Raw genomic sequence first — 19,613 nt, forward strand, 5'->3', positions numbered from 1 at the left:
ATATATACACACATACACATATATACAGTATATATAATCACATACACAGTTACACACACACACATATGGGGGTCGATCCGATAAAAATCGTCGCTCGCAAAAGTCGGCGACACCATTAATTGCGCGGGTTTGGTATCCTATATACGGCGTAACCTAGAAGTTACGCGCGTATATTTCTGCCGTCGCCCGTAGTTTTTTGGGCCATAGGCAGGTATACCAAACCCGCGCAGTTTGGTATCCAATATACAGCGTAAGGACTTACGTGGCGAAAATGGAGAAATCTTACTCCATTTTCACCTCGCCACAAAAAGCAGCCGTAAGAAGCCTTACGCTGACTATTGGAGCCCCGTAACTCCCTAAACTGGCTGCTAAAATAAACCTAACACCTAACGCATGCGCAATGTCTATCTCCCTGTCAACCGCGATCCCCCGCCGCAATCCATAATAAAGTATTTAACCCCTAAACCGTCGCCATCTACATAAACTAACCCCCTACTGTGAGCCCCTAAAACCGCCACCATCTAACTGATCTATCCCCTAATGTGAACCCCTTACACCGCCGCCATCTATATTAAAATTATTAACCCCTAATTTAATCTACCTACCCCGCCGCCAGCTATATTATCTATATTAACCCTAAGTATATTATAGTTAATATAGTTATTACATTATATATATTAACTATATTAACCCTAATTATATTAGGGTTAATATAGTTAATATAGTTACTATAGTATTTATATAAACTATATTAACTCTATCTAACACTAACACCCCTAACTAAATTCTTATTAAATAAATCTAATTCATATTATAAACTAAAATATTCCTATTTAAATCTAAATACTTACCTATAAAATAAACCCTAAGATAGCTACAATATAATTAATAATTACATTATAGCTATGTTAGGGTTTATATTTATTTTACAGGTAAATTGTTAATTATTTTAACTAGGTATAATAGCTATTAAATAGTTATTAACTATTTAATAGCTACCTAGTTAAAATAATTACCCAATTACCTGTAAAATAAATCCTAACCTAAGTTACAAATACACCTACACTATCAATAAATTAAAGAAACTACAAATATCTATCTAAAAATACAATTAAATAAACTAAACTAAATTACAAAAAAAAACAAACACTAAATTACAAAAAATAAAAAAAAGATTACAAGATTTTTAAGCTAATTACACCTATTCTAAGACCCCTAATAAAATAATAAAGCCCCCCAAAATAAAAAAAATTCCCTACCCTATTCTAAATTAAAAAACGTTCAAAGCTCTTTTACCTTACCAGCCCTTAAAAGGGCCTTTTGTGGGGGCATGCCCCAAAGAAAACTGCTCTTTTGCCTGCAAAAAAAACACAATACCACCCCCCAACATTACAACCCACCACCCACATACCCCTAATCTAACCCAAACCCCCCTTAAATAAACCTAACACTACCCCCCTGAAGATCTCCCTACCTTGTATTCACCCAGCCGGGCCGAACCGATCCAGGCGATGTGTTCCAGCAAGCGGCAGTGAAGTCTTCATCCATCCGGGCGATGTCTTGAAGCAAGCGGCAGAGAGTCTTCTTCCATCGGCGACGTCTTCAAGCAAATCGGCATCTTCAATCTTCTTACTTCGCTCCTCTGCCGCGGAGAATCCTTCCGGCACAACGACTTCCCGACGAATGAGGTTCCTTTAAATGACGTCATCCAAGATGGCGTCCGCCGAATTCCGATTGGCTGATAGGATTCTATCAGCCAATCGGAATTAAGGTAGAAAAATCTGATTGGCTGATTGAATCAGCCAATCAGATTCAAGTTCAATCCGATTGGCTGATTGGTTCAGCCAATCGGATTGAACTTGAATCTGATTGGCTGATTCAATCAGCCATTCAGATTTTTCTACCTTAATTCCGATTGGCTGATAGAATCCTATCAGCCAATCGGAATTCGGCGGACGCCATCTTGGATGACGTCATTTAAAGGAACCTCATTCGTCGGGAAGTCGTCGTGCCGGAAGGATGCTCCGCGGCGGAGGAGCGAAATAAGAAGATTGAAGATGCCGATTTGCTTGAAGACGTCGCCGATGGAAGAAGACTCTCTGCCGCTTGCTTCAAGACATCACCCGGATGGATGAAGACTTCACTGCCGCTTGCTGGAACACATCGCCTGGATCGGTTCGGCCCGGCTGGGTGAATACAAGGTAGGGAGATCTTCAGGGGGGTAGTGTTAGGTTTATTTAAGGGGGGTTTGGGTTAGATTAGGGGTATGTGGGTGGTGGGTTGTAATGTTGGGGGGTGGTATTGTGTTTTTTTTTGCAGGCAAAAGAGCAGTTTTCTTTGGAGCATGCCCCCACAAAAGGCCCTTTTAAGGGCTGGTAAGGTAAAAGAGCTTTGAACTTTTTTTAATTTAGAATAGGGTAGGGAATTTTTTTATTTTGGGGGGCTTTATTATTTTATTAGGGGGCTTAGAATAGGTGTAATTAGCTTAAAAATCTTGTAATCTTTTTTTTATTTTTTGTAATTTAGTGTTTGTTTTTTTTTGTAATTTAGTTTAGTTTATTTAATTGTATTTTTAGATAGATATTTGTAGTTTATTTAATTTATTGATAGTGTAGGTGTATTTGTAACTTAGGTTAGGATTTATTTTACAGGTAATTGGGTAATTATTTTAACTAGGTAGCTATTAAATAGTTAATAACTATTTAATAGCTATTATACCTAGTTAAAATAATTAACAATTTACCTGTAAAATAAATATAAACCCTAACATAGCTATAATGTAATTATTAATTATATTGTAGCTATCTTAGGGTTTATTTTATAGGTAAGTATTTAGATTTAAATAGGAATATTTTAATTAATAATATTAATATTAGATTTATTTTAATAAGAGTTTAGTTAGGATGTTAGAGTTAGATAGGGTTATTATACTTCATATATATATATAATATAATAATGATATTAACTATATGAACCCTAATATAATTAGGGTTAATTTAGTTAATATATATAATATAATAACTATATTAACTATATTAACCCTAATATAATTAGGGTTAATATAGTTAATATAGCTGGCGGCGGTGTAGGGGGATTAGATTAGGGGTTAATACATTTATTATAGGTGGCCGCGGTGTAGGGGGATGTAGATTGTAGGCAAAAGAGCAGTTTACTTTGTGACAAAGCCCCGCCAAAAGCCCTTTTAAGGGCTGGCAAAAGAGCTGTTACTTTGGGGTATGCCCCGCAAAAAGCCCTTTTAAGGGCTGGCAAAAGAGCTGTTACTTTGGGGCAATGCCACGCAAAAAGCCCTTTTCAGGGCTATTTGTAGGGTTAGACTTAGGTTTAGTGGTAGGGATAGTTTAGTATTTTAGGGGTTGAATAATTTAATATAGATGGCGGCGGGGTAGGGGGATTAGATTAGGGGTTAATAATTATAAAATAGATAGCGGCGGGGTAGGGGCTCACTTTAGGGGGTAGGTAAGGTAGATGGCGGCGGTGTTAGGGGCTCACTTTAGGGGGTTATAGATTTAATATAGCTGGCGCCGGTTTAGGGGTTAATAACTTTATTAGGTAGCGGCGGTTAAGGGGTTAATACATATTTTATTGTTAGGCTAGTGAGGGGGGATAGCGGATAGAGGGTTAGACGTGTCGGGCTATGTTAGGGAGGCGTGTTAGACTTGTCGGGCTATGTTAGGGAGGCGTGTTAGACAGTGCGGGTGATTTAGACTTTAGTAGGCGCCGGCAGTTTCTAACGTGCCGCAAGTCACTGGCGACGCCAGAAATTTGTACTTGCGCAGATTTCTGGACATTGCTGGTTTGTCAGACTTACGGCACGTTAGCATCTGACGGCGCCATATATGGGATAGCTCGAGTTGCGAGCTGAAACTGCGGGCGACGCGGGATCCCTCGCTTGCGCCGCAAACTACAATCTATATCGGATCGCGCCCCATGGTTTATATGTGTGAATGTGTATGTATATATATATTTATTTTTTCTTCTTTTTTTAAACATTTTATCTTGACTGAAAATGAGCCCTGCTCCTGTCCAGGAATCCAATACAGACATATAGCAGTAGGGGTGGGGGGTTGCTCCCTTCAGAAATGCTGTGCCTTGCTGATATCAAATACATTGTAGATGCAGGTAACCCACCAGCTAGCTAGCAGAGGGGACTGCAGTTTTAGCCTTTTTGGCAGCCGTGGGGTTAACTGCATCTGCTATGTATTTGAGCCATTTCTCAGAGAGCAGGAGATTGTGTGGAAGGTTCCATAATGATTACATACCCTAAGTTTCAGACTGCAAACGTCCCTAGGGGGAAATATAAGTAAGTGGCTTTCCCTCCTCTTCACTCTCCTGCATGGGCTCTGCTTTTAGACTTTGATCGGCTGCTACTGAGATCACAAACAGAAAGTGAACGTAAAACAGTCATTTTACAAATGTGTGCTAAAGGCAACCACTAGATTGGGCTGGTTTGCAATAAATCTCATACAAATTAATGCAGTACAGCCACGTCTGAGGATTTTTTTTTAGCAAATATTGCATACTCTCGCGGTTTTTAAATAGCGGCGATTAATCACGGTTTTAAATCGCATATGCTATTAATCGTGCAGCCTTAGCTTGTAGGTATAATCAGATGTCATTAATTTATCACATTGTGTACATATACATGCTTCTTTATCTTATATCTGTCCGTAAACCAAATACTAATACTTGGAGAGAACAATGGAAAATTAACACTTTATTACCTTATCTCTTGTATACCTCACTGGGAGAGTAATTTCTTCTGCTGGCTGTGTTTACACAGCTTATCTATAGCTTGGACCTAAGGCCAGAAACTTCCAGAATAGGTGGGGATACCACAGGCTAAATCAACTATTTCAAATGCCAATGTAAGGGTAAATTAAATACTTGCAAACAAATTAATACACTCCAGCAGGTAAAGTGGTCATTGGGAACAAATTAAAGGGGGGAAAAGTTTTGACCAAACTGTCCCATTAGTAAATCATGGTCCTCAGTGAGACAGCAGCTGTGCATTGACCATACTGACACTTACCTGCTCCACCCGAATCTCATACTCTTTATTCACCTTCTTTCCTTTGAAATACTTGGCCCTGTTATGGAAAGAAATAAAAAAATAAAGTTATATTGATTTCCTGTTAGGTTATCGTCATGTGGCTAATAGGCAAACATTTTGTTTAGAATAATTTCATTATGATTGACCCCTATGTGTTTAACCTCTGTTAAGCACATAGATATAGTCCCGCATGGGAGCTACAAGCAATGCAGCTCCAGAGCAGAACACGGCCAGTGTTTTGCTATAGTGTTTATGATTTCTGAGCAGGCCTTAAAGGACCATTAAACTTGAGATTCAATAACGTATAAAATATTTCATTATTGCAAGTGAAACATTATTGCAAATGCATTCATTATTTATTTTGCTCCATATTGCTATAAAATACATCTAAAAATTGTGCTTGTTTCACTTTCTCCCAGGGAGGTTTGGGTTAATACATTTAAGGCAATTTATGTAAGCTTTTGTTTACTTCACCCTCCTCCCTAAGATTCTCAGCAGTCACATGTTTGTAAAAGGTGGATTTTCAGTTTTGCAATAACAATCATGAGAGGAGAAGCATTCTTTGCAATAGTAACTAAGTTAAATCAGTGCTACACCACCTTAAAGGGACACTAAACCCAAATGTTTTCTTTTGTGATTCAGATAGAGCATGCTGCAATTCTAAGCAACTTTCTAATTTACTTCTATTATCACATTTTCTTCATTCTCTTTGTATCTTTATTTGAAAAGCAAGAATGTAAGTTTAGATGCCGGCCCATTTTTGGTGAACAACTTGGGTTGTTCTTGCTGATTGGTGGATTAATTTAACCGACCAATAAACAAGTGCTGCCCAGGGTACTGAACCAAAAATAGATTAGATGCCTTCTTTTTCAAATAAAGATAGCAAGAGAACAAAGAAAAAATGATGATAGGAGTAAATTAGAAAGTTGCTTAAAATTGCATGCTCTATCTGAATCACAAAAGAAAAAAATTGGGTTCAGTGTCCCTTTAAGGGAAGAGATAAGGACAGGCTTCCCCAGTCTCTCTCAACAGCACATCTGCAAACAGAGTTTGTGCTATATATAAATATTAGCTTGTGATTGGTAAGCAGGGTTGTTTTTGTTCTGGGGGACAGGGAAATCAGTAAAATAAATAAACATAAAACAATATGCTCATTTGTCAACATAAAGCTGCAGTTTTCATTACAAAATTATTCTCAGATATGAAGGTTCAAATCATGTAGTTTAACCTATGTGTTAGTTGGGGTTAAACAAGGCATTAATCACAAGGGATTTATCATAATCTATCATTTTGATTAATTATCTGCAAATGAATGGCTGACGATAAGCCGTTTTCTATGTTGATACTATCATAATAAGTCCGTTTCATGATCAGTTTTGCAAGATATTGTTAAACCCCCAGGCATCACTTTTCCACTTATTTCCGAGCACCCCAAAAAGATATAGATTCTGCAGATGCGCTAAAAATACTGACATTACCACCGCCAAGAAGCAACATCAACAAGCAGATACAAATGCTTCCTACTCAACTAATTCAAAGCTAAAAAGTAACATTAATAGCTTTTAACTTATAAAAAAAATTGTGAAATCAATAACTTTACAAACACATATGGTCCATTGTACCCACAATGTTTACATTCCTAAGAAAGACACACATATCTCTATTGTCGTAGAGCACAACAGGGTAATTGCACACATTATTACTCACTATTAAAAGAAATCAATCAACATACAGACCATTCAACAGATTAAATTATCGATTAACCCATGTTGTCTCCATTTTGTTTTTTATTGTGTGCATTTTGTTTTCACTATGATATCGCAAGGTGATAATGATTGTTTATTGTTTTTTGGGAGATAACTATTTTGCGCTCGAGGAGTATTATGAGCAGAGACATTTTGTGGTAACTCAATAAAAAGCAAAAGTAATAAAATACATTCTGCTCAATATAAAGATTTTTGAGGATAGACAGATGGACCTGCAAATTGTACTAATAAAAGGCTTCCCTGCATTAGGATTGTACACATTTGGTATATGCCTATGCATAGGCTGGCTTTTATGGCCCCCCTACAGCTCTTGGTCCCTGGTGCCACTGCACCTGTTGCACCAATGGTAGTTCCGTCCCTGATTGGAGGTTAAAAGCTTGTGGGCAGGGGGCCGCCAGTAATTTGTTGTGGGGCCTCACATGTGAGAAACGTTGTTACATGTAGAGGGGTGGGGTTACAGGTGGTCTGTGGGCATGTCTGGGTGTTCCATGTCTGGGACACTGAGGAGCTTCAAGCAGGAAGTGGCACTGAGGGGCTTCAAGCAGGAAGTGGGCCATGGCACATTGTTATTTATTTGGCACACATGAACTAGAACTATCTGCTGTTGTGCAAGCTTAATAAGCTAATAAAAAGCACTGAGAAAAGGGGCGGCCTGCAGAGGCTTAGAAACAAACAGAGTTTATAAAGTATATTAATATAACAATGGTGGTTATGCAAAACTGGGAAATAAGTAGTAAAGGTATTATCTAGCTTTTTAAACAATAATAATAAACAAAAAGTAGACTGTCCCTTTAAATAATCTTGCCAGGTCATAGAGCTTTAGAGAATTGGGTACTTAATGCTAATAAACACTTATATCTATCTGATTTAGAAACAATTTCTGGGGTTGATCACAATCTTTTGTTTTATAATAATATGCACATTAACAGCTGTCGATGAGCTGTTTTCAATGTCAATGCAATATCAATCGATAATTTTCATTGTTTATAGGCAGCACTTTTTTAATTATCCTTTTGGTTAAAGTTGTCCCTACACTTAAAATGTGTCAGTCCTGTTTTTTTTTTATCACAATCTTTTCATACCGGTTTCATTTAGAGCGCCATTTTTTTGTAGGGCATACACAATGTTTAGCGGGATCTTACTATAAACACATGTGTCACTGACACCACTCTGGTATAAGTGTAAAGATTACAAAATAACAAGAGTACTGCACAGTATCTGAGTAAATAGTAACACATTTTATTTGAGTAACAATATATTTAAAAAGACAGATGTTGGAAGCATCTTGTCTTCATGTTTGAACTAATACAGATCACTGTAATGGGATTTTTTTTATCTTGAATAAAGAGTAAAAAGACAGAAGATAAGAATGTAAATGCAAATACACCTGAATAATATTACGCTCCATCAATGGAACTAAAAAGACACACCTACAAAAACACCAATAGAATTTGACCCACGAGGCTAGATTTATTAAACCCTTTTCTCCACTTTGACTGCAGGTTCGCAAAAGCGAATCTGCAGTTGTTATTTATTAAGCAGTGGTCATCAGATCAACCCTGTTCTCTTACTTTTAGCAGGAGAATTTCTATGTTCCGCTCTCTTCCCACCGGGGAGATTGACAGCTCCTGCCCGCACGTGATTGGCTGTGTACAGGCAGGGGGCAGGGTTGCACACAAGCCCAAAGGAGCGCTCGTATGCAATGTTAAATGCGGGCAGCAGATTGCTGCCCTCTAGAGAAGAGGTCAGACGGACAGGGGTGAATATGTCTGCCCCTGTCCACCCGTGGATGATAAATGCAGCCCACAATGCTATAAAGCTCTCAAAAACATAACATTTCATAGAAGTTATACACTATCATAACAGGACAAGTGATAATGGAAAAAAAGTATTTGCAAAACACAAATTAACATCTCATTGTTGATTTAACCCATTTGGAAAACGGTTATGAAGCTAAAAAAATCTCATACGCTGAATCAGTTATAAAGAAAGTAATCCTGAAATGACATTGCTCAAATGTGTAACAGCATTTTATTATACTACTCTTTTTGTATAAAACAATGTTTTTAATCCCTGCACAAATGGTTAAATCTATGGTTGATGTCAGCTGCAGCGCAGTAATGCAATTCTGGGAGCTAGCTGAACACATCAGGTGAGCCAATGATAAGATGCATATATGTGTAGCCAGCTATATTCTAGTAGTGTGTTGCTGCTCCTTTTTAAATAAAAAAATACCAAGAAAACAAATCCGTTAAGGAATAGAACCTAACCCTAGGCGTTCTTCTTCTTTAATTGCAACCTATTAGCATGAGTAAACACATTTCTTTCCATAACAGAATAGAACAATATGCAGCGAGTATTGCTAAGTGGACTTATCTATAGAGCTCTGTGTATGGGCTGTGTGAATGTTATTACCCACTGGGGACATTCCTTGTGTCCCAGGCCAGAGGATCTGGGAGCTGTATGACTTTACTGTCTGTGCATAAAGAGGGTAAGATACAGTGAGGGACAGACTGCCTGGGAGACACAGTCTAAAGCTGAAGAATGTTCAGAAGTCACCTCCGCAGGCACATCTCAGCACTGTCCCCCGATCCAGTGACAAAAGCCTTTTATAGTAGAACTCTCAACAGGGGTATCCTGCCTCTGTGACTCCAAAGCCATGAGAAATAAATATATAAGGACCGAACATTCATATAGCAGGTAATAGAGAGTGCAATTAATTCAAATAACCTAGAGCATTACATAAAACGTGTCTTACATTTCACATCAGATTGTTAAAGCCAGTTTAACCCACTTTAATAAAAAACAACTCCCACTCTCCCCCAAGAAAACAAAATTTGTTGCAGGTGTTCTATTATAGAAAGGTAAACATTAAAGATGATTTGTTAAATTAACTTTATTTTCAATGGGTGTATTTAAAAAAAATATATTATTTTACACACTGTGATAAGGTTTTATAGAATTTTAAAGGGACATTAAACTGCCAGGCACAACTACAGTAGCATGCCTTTGTTATCCCTACTGGTCCTGCAGCTCTCTTCAAAGTTGTTCTCTTATTTCAACTCTTTACAGAATCCAATTGGTAAAGATCTATACTGGGCGCCGCCATCTTGTAGCTCACTTAACTGCTGCATCCTGTGCAGATCTGTAGTGATATTGTTTTTTTGACAGCTGTACCTTTCACTTCAGTTTAGGTCACATAATACTAAGCAGAATTTTTACATTTTTGCATTTTTACTGTACAGTTTAAAACTTACATAACTAATATAAGATCCAAGATGGCGACGCCCAGTGTGAAGATGTGGAGTTAACTAATACTTGTAAGGGACTGACTTTAAAAACAGCTGCAGGTACAGGAGGAAAACCAATAGAAGGGCGAGTAGTAACTGATGCTAATGTAGTTGCACCCTGCAGTTTATTGTCCCTTTAAGTCAAACTAATAATACTTTGTATGGATAGTGCAGGGGAGTTGTTATAGCTCATATTACAAGTCCTGAGTTAAGTGTTGTGCTCGAGTACAACACATAAAACACTGGAAAATTAATTGCATTTGGATACCTGAAGTAAAGTGTATTCACTCATATTTATACATAGTCATGTGCACTGGTGAAAAATTTGTTTCGTACAAAAGATTAGCTTCAGATTTTCCAAATGTTTGGCTGAATTTTGTCGATGTGGGGATTCATTTCAGATGAATATTAGATTTGGATTCATTATTAATATTTGCAATAGAAAAAAAAAATTTAGACAACTAATATAAACACAAATCTTACACTAGAGAATTCCTATCTTTCAATGTTAACAGATAATACAACTCTGGTTGAATTTGAGTTAATGACTAGCTAACAGAGGCATAGAAGTCGCATAACTGCATGGTCCACTAGCACTAGTTAAAGTGATTACAAATATCTGAGCCTCCTCTAGTCTCCCACCTCCCTATGCTAGGTTAATGCTTTATTGGACAAGTCTATATGACTAAAATCCAACATTTAGTGCCTGACTGGCTGTCCTGAACATCAGTCATTAGTTTTACTATGGAAGGATTGGACAGGGGATGATGGACATGTGAATGATCAGACCCCTTGTACATCATTACAAACAGACTGATTAAACAAACTTTATAACCCCTCCCCTCGTCCTGCACATTTTTGGTGCAAAATGGCAAGAATAAGTCAATTTTGTCAAGAAATAATTTGTTCTTCATCCATTTCATCCAATGTAATTGGCTGTTCGTGCATCGAATCGCTTAATACAATAATATATAACTTTCAACAAAAGATGAGTGCAAAAATAAAAGTGCTATTGATTTAACTTGAGCAATGTTAGCATACAATGTTCCAGATTATGAGTGGAGTGCAAACGTTTGCGCGCAAGCGATAAGGGGTGTATAGTGGGTGTTTGTGCTTGTCAGGTTTACTGCTGGATTGAGCGCAATCAAGATTTACGCTAGAATGATTACCATGTCCTCTGGTTAACTGTTTTGCAAAACAAAAAAGTGTCACAAAGCACATCACAAATACATTAAAAAGTACAGTTACACTCATAACAACACCATCTAATAAAAATTATTTAAAAAAAATATTGGACACAAAAGTTATAAGGGCTCAAAGTTAAGACGTCTCAGGTTTTAAAAAATGAGATACATACATATACATGTCTAAACATGTATATGTATTTGTGTATATATATATATATATATATATATATATATATATATATATATATATATATATAGTCCATGTAAAAAACAAGATAACAGCACCACAGCACACAATCTTCTTTTAAAGGTGAAAAATCTTTATTTGAGGTTTAGCAACCAGTAAAAAGCGACGTTTCGGACCTACATAGTCCTTAATCATGCATGATTAAGGACTATGTAGGTCCGAAACGTCGCTTTTTACTGGTTGCTAAACCTCAAATAAAGATTTTTCACCTTTAAAAGAAGATTGTGTGCTGTGGTGCTGTTATCTTGTTTTTTACATGGACTGTATACACTGGAGTTTGGCTGATACTCCTTGGTAACGTGCACACAGGAAAGAAATTTTACTAAAACCTATGGTGCTGGATTCAACTCACTTACTTCTTATATATATATATACAGGGAGTGCAGAATTATTAGGCAAATGAGTATTTTGACCACATCATCCTCTTTATGCATGTTGTCTTACTCCAAGCTGTATAGGCTCGAAAGCCTACTACCAATTAAGCATATTAGGTGATGTGCATCTCTGTAATGAGAAGGGGTGTGGTCTAATGACATCAACACCCTATATCAGGTGTGCATAATTATTAGGCAACTTCCTTTCCTTTGGCAAAATGGGTCAAAAGAAGGACTTGACAGGCTCAGAAAAGTAAAAAATAGTGAGATATCTTGCAGAGGGATGCAGCACTCTTAAAATTGCAAAGCTTCTGAAGCGTGATCATCGAACAATCAAGCGTTTCATTCAAAATAGTCAACAGGGTCGCAAGAAGCGTGTGGAAAAACCAAGGCGCAAAATAACTGCCCATGAACTGAGAAAAGTCAAGCGTGCAGCTGCCAAGATGCCACTTGCCACCAGTTTGGCCATATTTCAGAGCTGCAACATCACTGAAGTGCCCAAAAGCACAAGGTGTGCAATACTCAGAGACATGGCCAAGGTAAGAAAGGCTGAAAGACGACCACCACTGAACAAGACACACAAGCTGAAACGTCAAGACTGGGCCAAGAAATATCTCAAGACTGATTTTTCTAAGGTTTTATGGACTGATGAAATGAGAGTGAGTCTTGATGGGCCAGATGGATGGGCCCGTGGCTGGATTGGTAAAGGGCAGAGAGCTCCAGTCCGACTCAGACGCCAGCAAGGTGGAGGTGGAGTACTGGTTTGGGCTGGTATCATCAAAGATGAGCTTGTGGGGCCTTTTCGGGTTGAGGATGGAGTCAAGCTCAACTCCCAGTCCTACTGCCAGTTTCTGGAAGACACCTTCTTCAAGCAGTGGTACAGGAAGAAGTCTGCATCCTTCAAGAAAAACATGATTTTTATGCAGGACAATGCTCCATCACACGCGTCCAAGTACTCCACAGCATGGCTGGCAAGAAAGGGTATAAAAGAAGAAAATCTAATGACATGGCCTCCTTGTTCACCTGATCTGAACCCCATTGAGAACCTGTGGTCCATCATCAAATGTGAGATTTACAAGGAGGGAAAACAGTACACCTCTCTGAACAGTGTCTGGGAGGCTGTGGTTGCTGCTGCACGCAATGTTGATGGTGAACAGATCAAAACACTGACAGAATCCATGGATGGCAGGCTTTTGAGTGTCCTTGCAAAGAAAGGTGGCTATATTGGTCACTGATTTGTTTTTGTTTTGTTTTTGAATGTCAGAAATGTATATTTGTGAATGTTGAGATGTTATATTGGTTTCACTGGTAAAAATAAATAATTGAAATGGGTATATTTTTGTTTTTTGTTAAGTTGCCTAATAATTATGCACAGTAATAGTCACCTGCACACACAGATATCCTCCTAAAATAGCTATAACTAAAAACAAACTAAAAACTACTTCCAAAACTATTCAGCTTTGATATTAATGAGTTTTTTGGGTTCATTGAGAACATGGTTGTTGTTCAATAATAAAATTAATCCTCAAAAATACAACTTGCCTAATAATTCTGCACTCCCTGTATTTACAGAAATATATACACATATAACTACATAAATAAAGAGAGAAAGAAGAGAAGAGAGAGAGAATGAGAGAGAGAGAGAGAGAGAGAGAGAGAGAGAGAGAGAAAGAGAGAGAATAAAATTTTCCTGTATGTGAAGAACATTGGAATGTGAAATATTAATAACTCCTGTCAGGTTAGCAGGCAAGCTGCTTTTCAACAAAGAAAACCATGAGAATGAAGTACAAATCATAAAAGAAATACATTGGAAAGTTGTTTAGAATTGTACACTCTATATCAATCATGAAAACAATTGTTTTCATGTCCCTTTAATGGGGTCATTCAAATTAATTTGTTAAAGGGACAGCATACTGTAAAATTGGCTTCCCCAATGTTTTTCAAGTGACGTTCTACCAGCTGCAGAGTGTATGGGAAAATGCTCCTTTAGGTTTATTCTTGTATATAAATAGATGTGCTAATTTAAACTGTAACTCAATCAAATGGGCTGAATTTGCAGGGACAGCATATCTCATTAGCTTATCTCTCTATATATACACAGAAAGTCTCTTTATCTTATGTCTCATTGTATACTCATTGGGGCCGATTTATGAAAGTGCGAGAGGACATGATACGATGTAGCGTAGCATGTCCCCCGCACATCGATAAATGCCGGCAGCATATGTTGTCGGCATTTATCATTGCACAAGCAGTTCTTGTGAACTGCTTGTGCAATGCTGCCCCCTGCAGATTCACGGACAATCGGCTGCTAGCAGGCAATGTCAATCAGCCTGATTGTATAGGATCGTGCGGATTGAAGTCCGTAGCCAGAGCATGTGGACTAGTTATGGAGCAGCGGTCTTAAGACTGTTGCTTCATAACTGCTGTTTCCGGCTAGCCTGAAGGCTCGTGCGGAGACAGAGGCATCAAGCTCCATTCGGAGATTGATAATTCGGCCCCACCGACCTATACTTAGGGCCTGATGATCAAAAACTCGCTGACATGGAGAAAAATCCCATAAATCTATGGGGGCTTTTTAAAGCATTATATCTTAATATAGGTGTCTCTCCTATATACAGAACCTTGCATAGCTAGATGAACAGCTCACAATCTAAAATTTGCCTTTATAAAATTCTTTGATGGATCTCAAAGTACTAAGGAAACCTTTTAGATCTATCTTGCCATAGCTTCAATTTATTAGGCCATTAGGGAGAACAATGCAAAGTAAGCATTTTAGTACCTATTTGTCTAACTCCTACAGGTAGTGTGATTGTTTCTAAACCTTCTTGTTTACTTAGCTTTTCTATCATTGTCAGTCTGTATAGCTGGGGATGCAACAGGCAAAACCAGCTATTCAAATAACAAAATAAAGGTAAAATGACTTTTTCACAGTTAGTAAATCACACGTCCCTGCAATTCTACAAGGTGTGGTGTACGGAGAACCACCTCAGCAGTGTGTAAACCCTTTACCTATTCTATCTATGCTGTCCGGAGAGTTACTAAACGCTAGCGAGGAAAGCCTTGTGACAGCGCTTGCATATTTGGCTCAGCTGAAGCTTTCCCTTATAACTAAAATAAAGGTCTGGACGTTTCTTGTTATGAACAGTGCGAGGAACCTTTGGCCTAGGTTTTTTTAGCGTTGGGAGTCTGGGGGACATTATTATCAAACATGCAAAATGGAGGTGATTTTTTTATAAAGCTATGAGAGATGGACCATGAACCCTAGCGTAACTGTTCATAGCTCTTATGTTATTAACTCACAATTATATTTGATACCTTACTTTGGAAATCTGTTGAACTTTATTTTATTAACTTACTTTTCACAAACAGATAAAATAACACTGACTCTTTGCTTAAAGGGATACGAATCCCACACATTTTATTTTGTGATTCAGACAGAGCATACAATTTTAAAAATGTACTTCTATGATCAAATTTGCTTCATTCAAATGATATTCTGTATTGACGAGATACCTAGGTAGGCATCTTGAGCACTACATGAAAGGAAATAGTGCTGCCATATAGTGCTCTTGCAAATTGATATCATTCTTGCAAAACTGCTGCCATATAGTGCTCCAGAAATGGGCTGGCTCCTAAACATACGTCCCTGATTTTCAACAAAAGATACCAAGAGAATGAAGATGAATTGACAATAGAATTAAATTAGAAAGTTGTATAAAATTGCATGCATGAATCATGAAATAAAATTGTTGTCTGTTAACAGGGGGCATCTATAGATGAGAGGATGGGTTAAGTGTTGTTAGGGCATCATATGAGATGCAAGCTGTGTATGCAGTATTCTCCGGATGACATCATGAAGTAGCCAGGTAGGGCCAGTGTAATGCAATATTGTTACATTTTCTATTATTAATACGTTACTTAAGCTATGCAAAGCACAAATTAATTGCATAATTTAACACAAATTGATCATCTGTGCATTAAACACCGAAAACATTTAACATTAACTATTTTTTTGCTTAATATTGGCTTAAATTTTAGTCGAGTGGTCAGTAAAATCAGCTGCTACTAGCACTGATTTTAAAGGATTATTTTTTACAGGGAGTGCAGAATTATTAGGCAAATGAGTATTTTGACCACATCATCCTCTTTATGCATGTTGTCTTACTCCAAGCTGTATAGGCTCGAAAGCCTACTACCAATTAAGCATATTAGGTGATGTGCATCTCTGTAATGAGAAGGGGTGTGGTCTAATGACATCAACACCCTATATCAGGTGTGCATAATTATTAGGCAACTTCCTTTCCTTTGGCAAAATGGGTCAAAAGAAGGACTTGACAGGCTCAGAAAAGTAAAAAATAGTGAGATATCTTGCAGAGGGATGCAGCACTCTTAAAATTGCAAAGCTTCTGAAGCATGATCATCGAACAATCAAGCGTTTCATTCAAAATAGTCAACAGGGTCGCAAGAAGCGTGTGGAAAAACCAAGGCGCAAAATAACTGCCCATGAACTGAGAAAAGTCAAGCGTGCAGCTGCCAAGATGCCACTTGCCACCAGTTTGGCCATATTTCAGAGCTGCAACATCACTGGAGTGCCCAAAAGCACAAGGTGTGCAATACTCAGAGACATGACCAAGGTAAGAAAGGCTGAAAGACGACCACCACTGAACAAGACACACAAGCTGAAACGTCAAGACTGGGCCAAGAAATATCTCAAGACTGATTTTTCTAAGGTTTTATGGACTGATGAAATGAGAGTGAGTCTTGATGGGCCAGATGGATGGGCCCGTGGCTGGATTGGTAAAGGGCAGAGAGCTCCAGTCCGACTCAGACGCCAGCAAGGTGGAGGTGGAGTACTGGTTTGAGCTGGTATCATCAAAGATGAGCTTGTGGGGCCTTTTCGGGTTGAGGATGGAGTCAAGCTCAACTCCCAGTCCTACTGCCAGTTTCTGGAAGACACCTTCTTCAAGCAGTGGTACAGGAAGAAGTCTGCATCCTTCAAGAAAAACATGATTTTCATGCAGGACAATGCTCCATCACACGCGTCCAAGTACTCCACAGCCTGGCAAGAAAGGGTATAAAAGAAGAAAATCTAATGACATGGCCTCCTTGTTCACCTGATCTGAACCCCATTGAGAACCTGTGGTCCATCATCAAATGTGAGATTTACAAGGAGGGAAAACAGTACACCTCTCTGAACAGTGTCTGGGAGGCTGTGGTTGCTGCTGCACGCAATGTTGATGGTGAACAGATCAAAACACTGACAGAATCCATGGATGGCAGGCTTTTGAGTGTCCTTGCAAAGAAAGGTGGCTATATTGGTCACTGATTTGTTTTTGTTTTGTTTTTGAATGTCAGAAATGTATATTTGTGAATGTTGAGATGTTATATTGGTTTCACTGGTAAAAATAAATAATTGAAATGCATATATATTTGTTTTTTGTTAAGTTGCCTAATAATTATGCACAGTAATAGTCACCTGCACACACAGATATCCCCCTAAAATAGCTATAACTAAAAACAAACTAAAAACTACTTCCAAAACTATTCAGCTTTGATATTAATGAGTTTTTTTGGGTTCATTGAGAACATGGTTGTTGTTCAATAATAAAATTAATCCTCAAAAATACAACTTGCCTAATAATTCTGCACTCCCTGTATACTTCCTTTCCTCCCATGTAGAGTTGCAGAAACCTACCTAGGTACCTCCTCAACAAAGAATACCATGGGAATGAAGCACATTTGAAGTAATTTGGAAACATTTTTAAAAGTGTATGGTCTGTCTGAATCACATTTTTGGGCTTCATATCCCTTTAAGTAATATTTTCCGATCAGGTATTTTATTCCAACTCATTATCTGCATAAAATGATGCATAGTGATACAAATTACAGTTGACCTTTTAATATTAAATTGTTATTTTCTATTGGAAAACAAAGCTATAGAATCATAAATGCTGTTGCTTTTAGAAAATGAATAGATGGTTAATGTGGAACCATTAAAAATGTATGCTCTATAACAACAAGAACAACAATGTATTCATTTTCTGAGGGGCTTTTGAAAGAAATCAGTAAAAGTGATTTTTAAATGCAATGGCCCCTATTTAAGAAAGTCTGGCGGACCTGATCCGCCAGTGCGGATCAGGTCCTCCAGACCTCGCTGAATACGGCGAGCAAAACGCTCGCCATATTCAACATTGCACCAGCAGCTCACAAGACCGCTGCTTCATAACTGCTGTTTCTGGTGAGCCTGCAGGCTCACCAGAAACGCGGGGCATCAAGCTCCATCCGGAGCTTGATACATATGCCCCAAAGAGTGTAAATGTTTGAAAAATGGTTCAGAAGATATGCCCCAATAGAGTTAATTAAAGATGCCACCCCCTATCATAGAAAAGCATGTACTATTTTGCAGCACATAATCTAGGTATTGCTGTATACACGCATACCTTGTTTAATTGCGATTTGCTTTATTGTACTTTTTACATATTGAAGGTCTGTGGCACCCAGTGTCCATCAAGTCTATTGGAGCAATGTTTCCAACATATATACACATATAAACACATAAAAAATATATATATATATATATATATATATATATATATATAAATCAATGTAAATATTAGATATGTGCAGCCGCGAAAAATTCGGTTCGGTTCGATTCGAATTCGGAAGAAATCGAATGAATTCGTTTCGGATTCATTCGGATTCTTTCGGATTCGTGGGAAATTCGGTTCGGTTCAGTTCGATTCGGTTCGAATTGATTCGGATTTTCGGAATTTCGGTCAGTGTTAAGTTGGATGTGCTGTGTATTACACTAGTATACTGTACAATACTATTGTAATACACGGCCATCCGAATCCATCCGAATCTACCGAATAAATTCGAATCGATTCGGATTTATTCGGTAGATTCGGCACTACCACAATTCGGAATTCGAATCGATCCGAATCTCCGAATTTGACAAAATTCGTCAGAATTTCGATTCGGACCGAACCGAATCGCACATGTCTAGTAAATATTTGCATAGGAAATTAGCACATCTAGGCAAGTATCCCTGCTTGCTTTTCAGGGGATACTCGCCTAGATGTGCTAATTTCCTATGCAAATATTTACATTGATTTAATTTTGAGACATGGAGGATTTTAATTTCAGTTTCTTATCTCCCCCCATAATTTTAATGAATTATATATATATATATATATATATATACAAACCACCATCAAAAAGATTACGACTCGCTGAAGGCTCAGATGATGGCTAGCATTTATTTTTTAGCAATAAAGTATTTTTAAATTAAGTTATGTATATTGTTTTTTTAGACACAATGCTAGTGAACACTAAATAGACTACAGTATAGTGTAAATATAACTTCTATATGCACTGGTCTGGAACCAAACCCTCAATATCTCTGAGGTACGCCTGTATTTGTTCAAATAAGTGGAATTTGTACATAATAAGGTAATAGCTTGCTAAGGTGGTAGGGAATAAAATAATGCCTGGGAACATACCAAGGCTATCCTAAAAAAAGCAATTAAGCCTACACTTCAGCAGGCGATATGGGAAGACTACTAGACTTCCTTCTGGTTTTTATCTGCTGTCAAAGGCTTTGTTATTTTATGTTACTTAGTTACAATATAGATATTGCACAAAAAAGAAATTCCTAGAATGTTTCTCATTCCATTGC

At 37.8% G+C, this 19,613-nt stretch overlaps 1 protein-coding gene across 1 annotated transcript in view; it reads right to left on the reverse strand.

The window, feature by feature from the left end:
- The window catches only part of SYN3 (synapsin III), a 694,683-nt gene that overhangs the window by 600,327 nt on the left and 74,743 nt on the right, over positions 1-19,613 (reverse strand). The window contains exon 2 of the mRNA XM_053718968.1: positions 5,051-5,108. Coding sequence (XP_053574943.1) covers positions 5,051-5,108 — 58 coding nt within the window. The remainder of the gene's footprint in view (positions 1-5,050; positions 5,109-19,613) is intronic.

This window comes from Bombina bombina, chromosome 6 (assembly GCF_027579735.1).
Source record: "Bombina bombina isolate aBomBom1 chromosome 6, aBomBom1.pri, whole genome shotgun sequence".
NCBI lineage: Eukaryota > Metazoa > Chordata > Amphibia > Anura > Bombinatoridae > Bombina > Bombina bombina.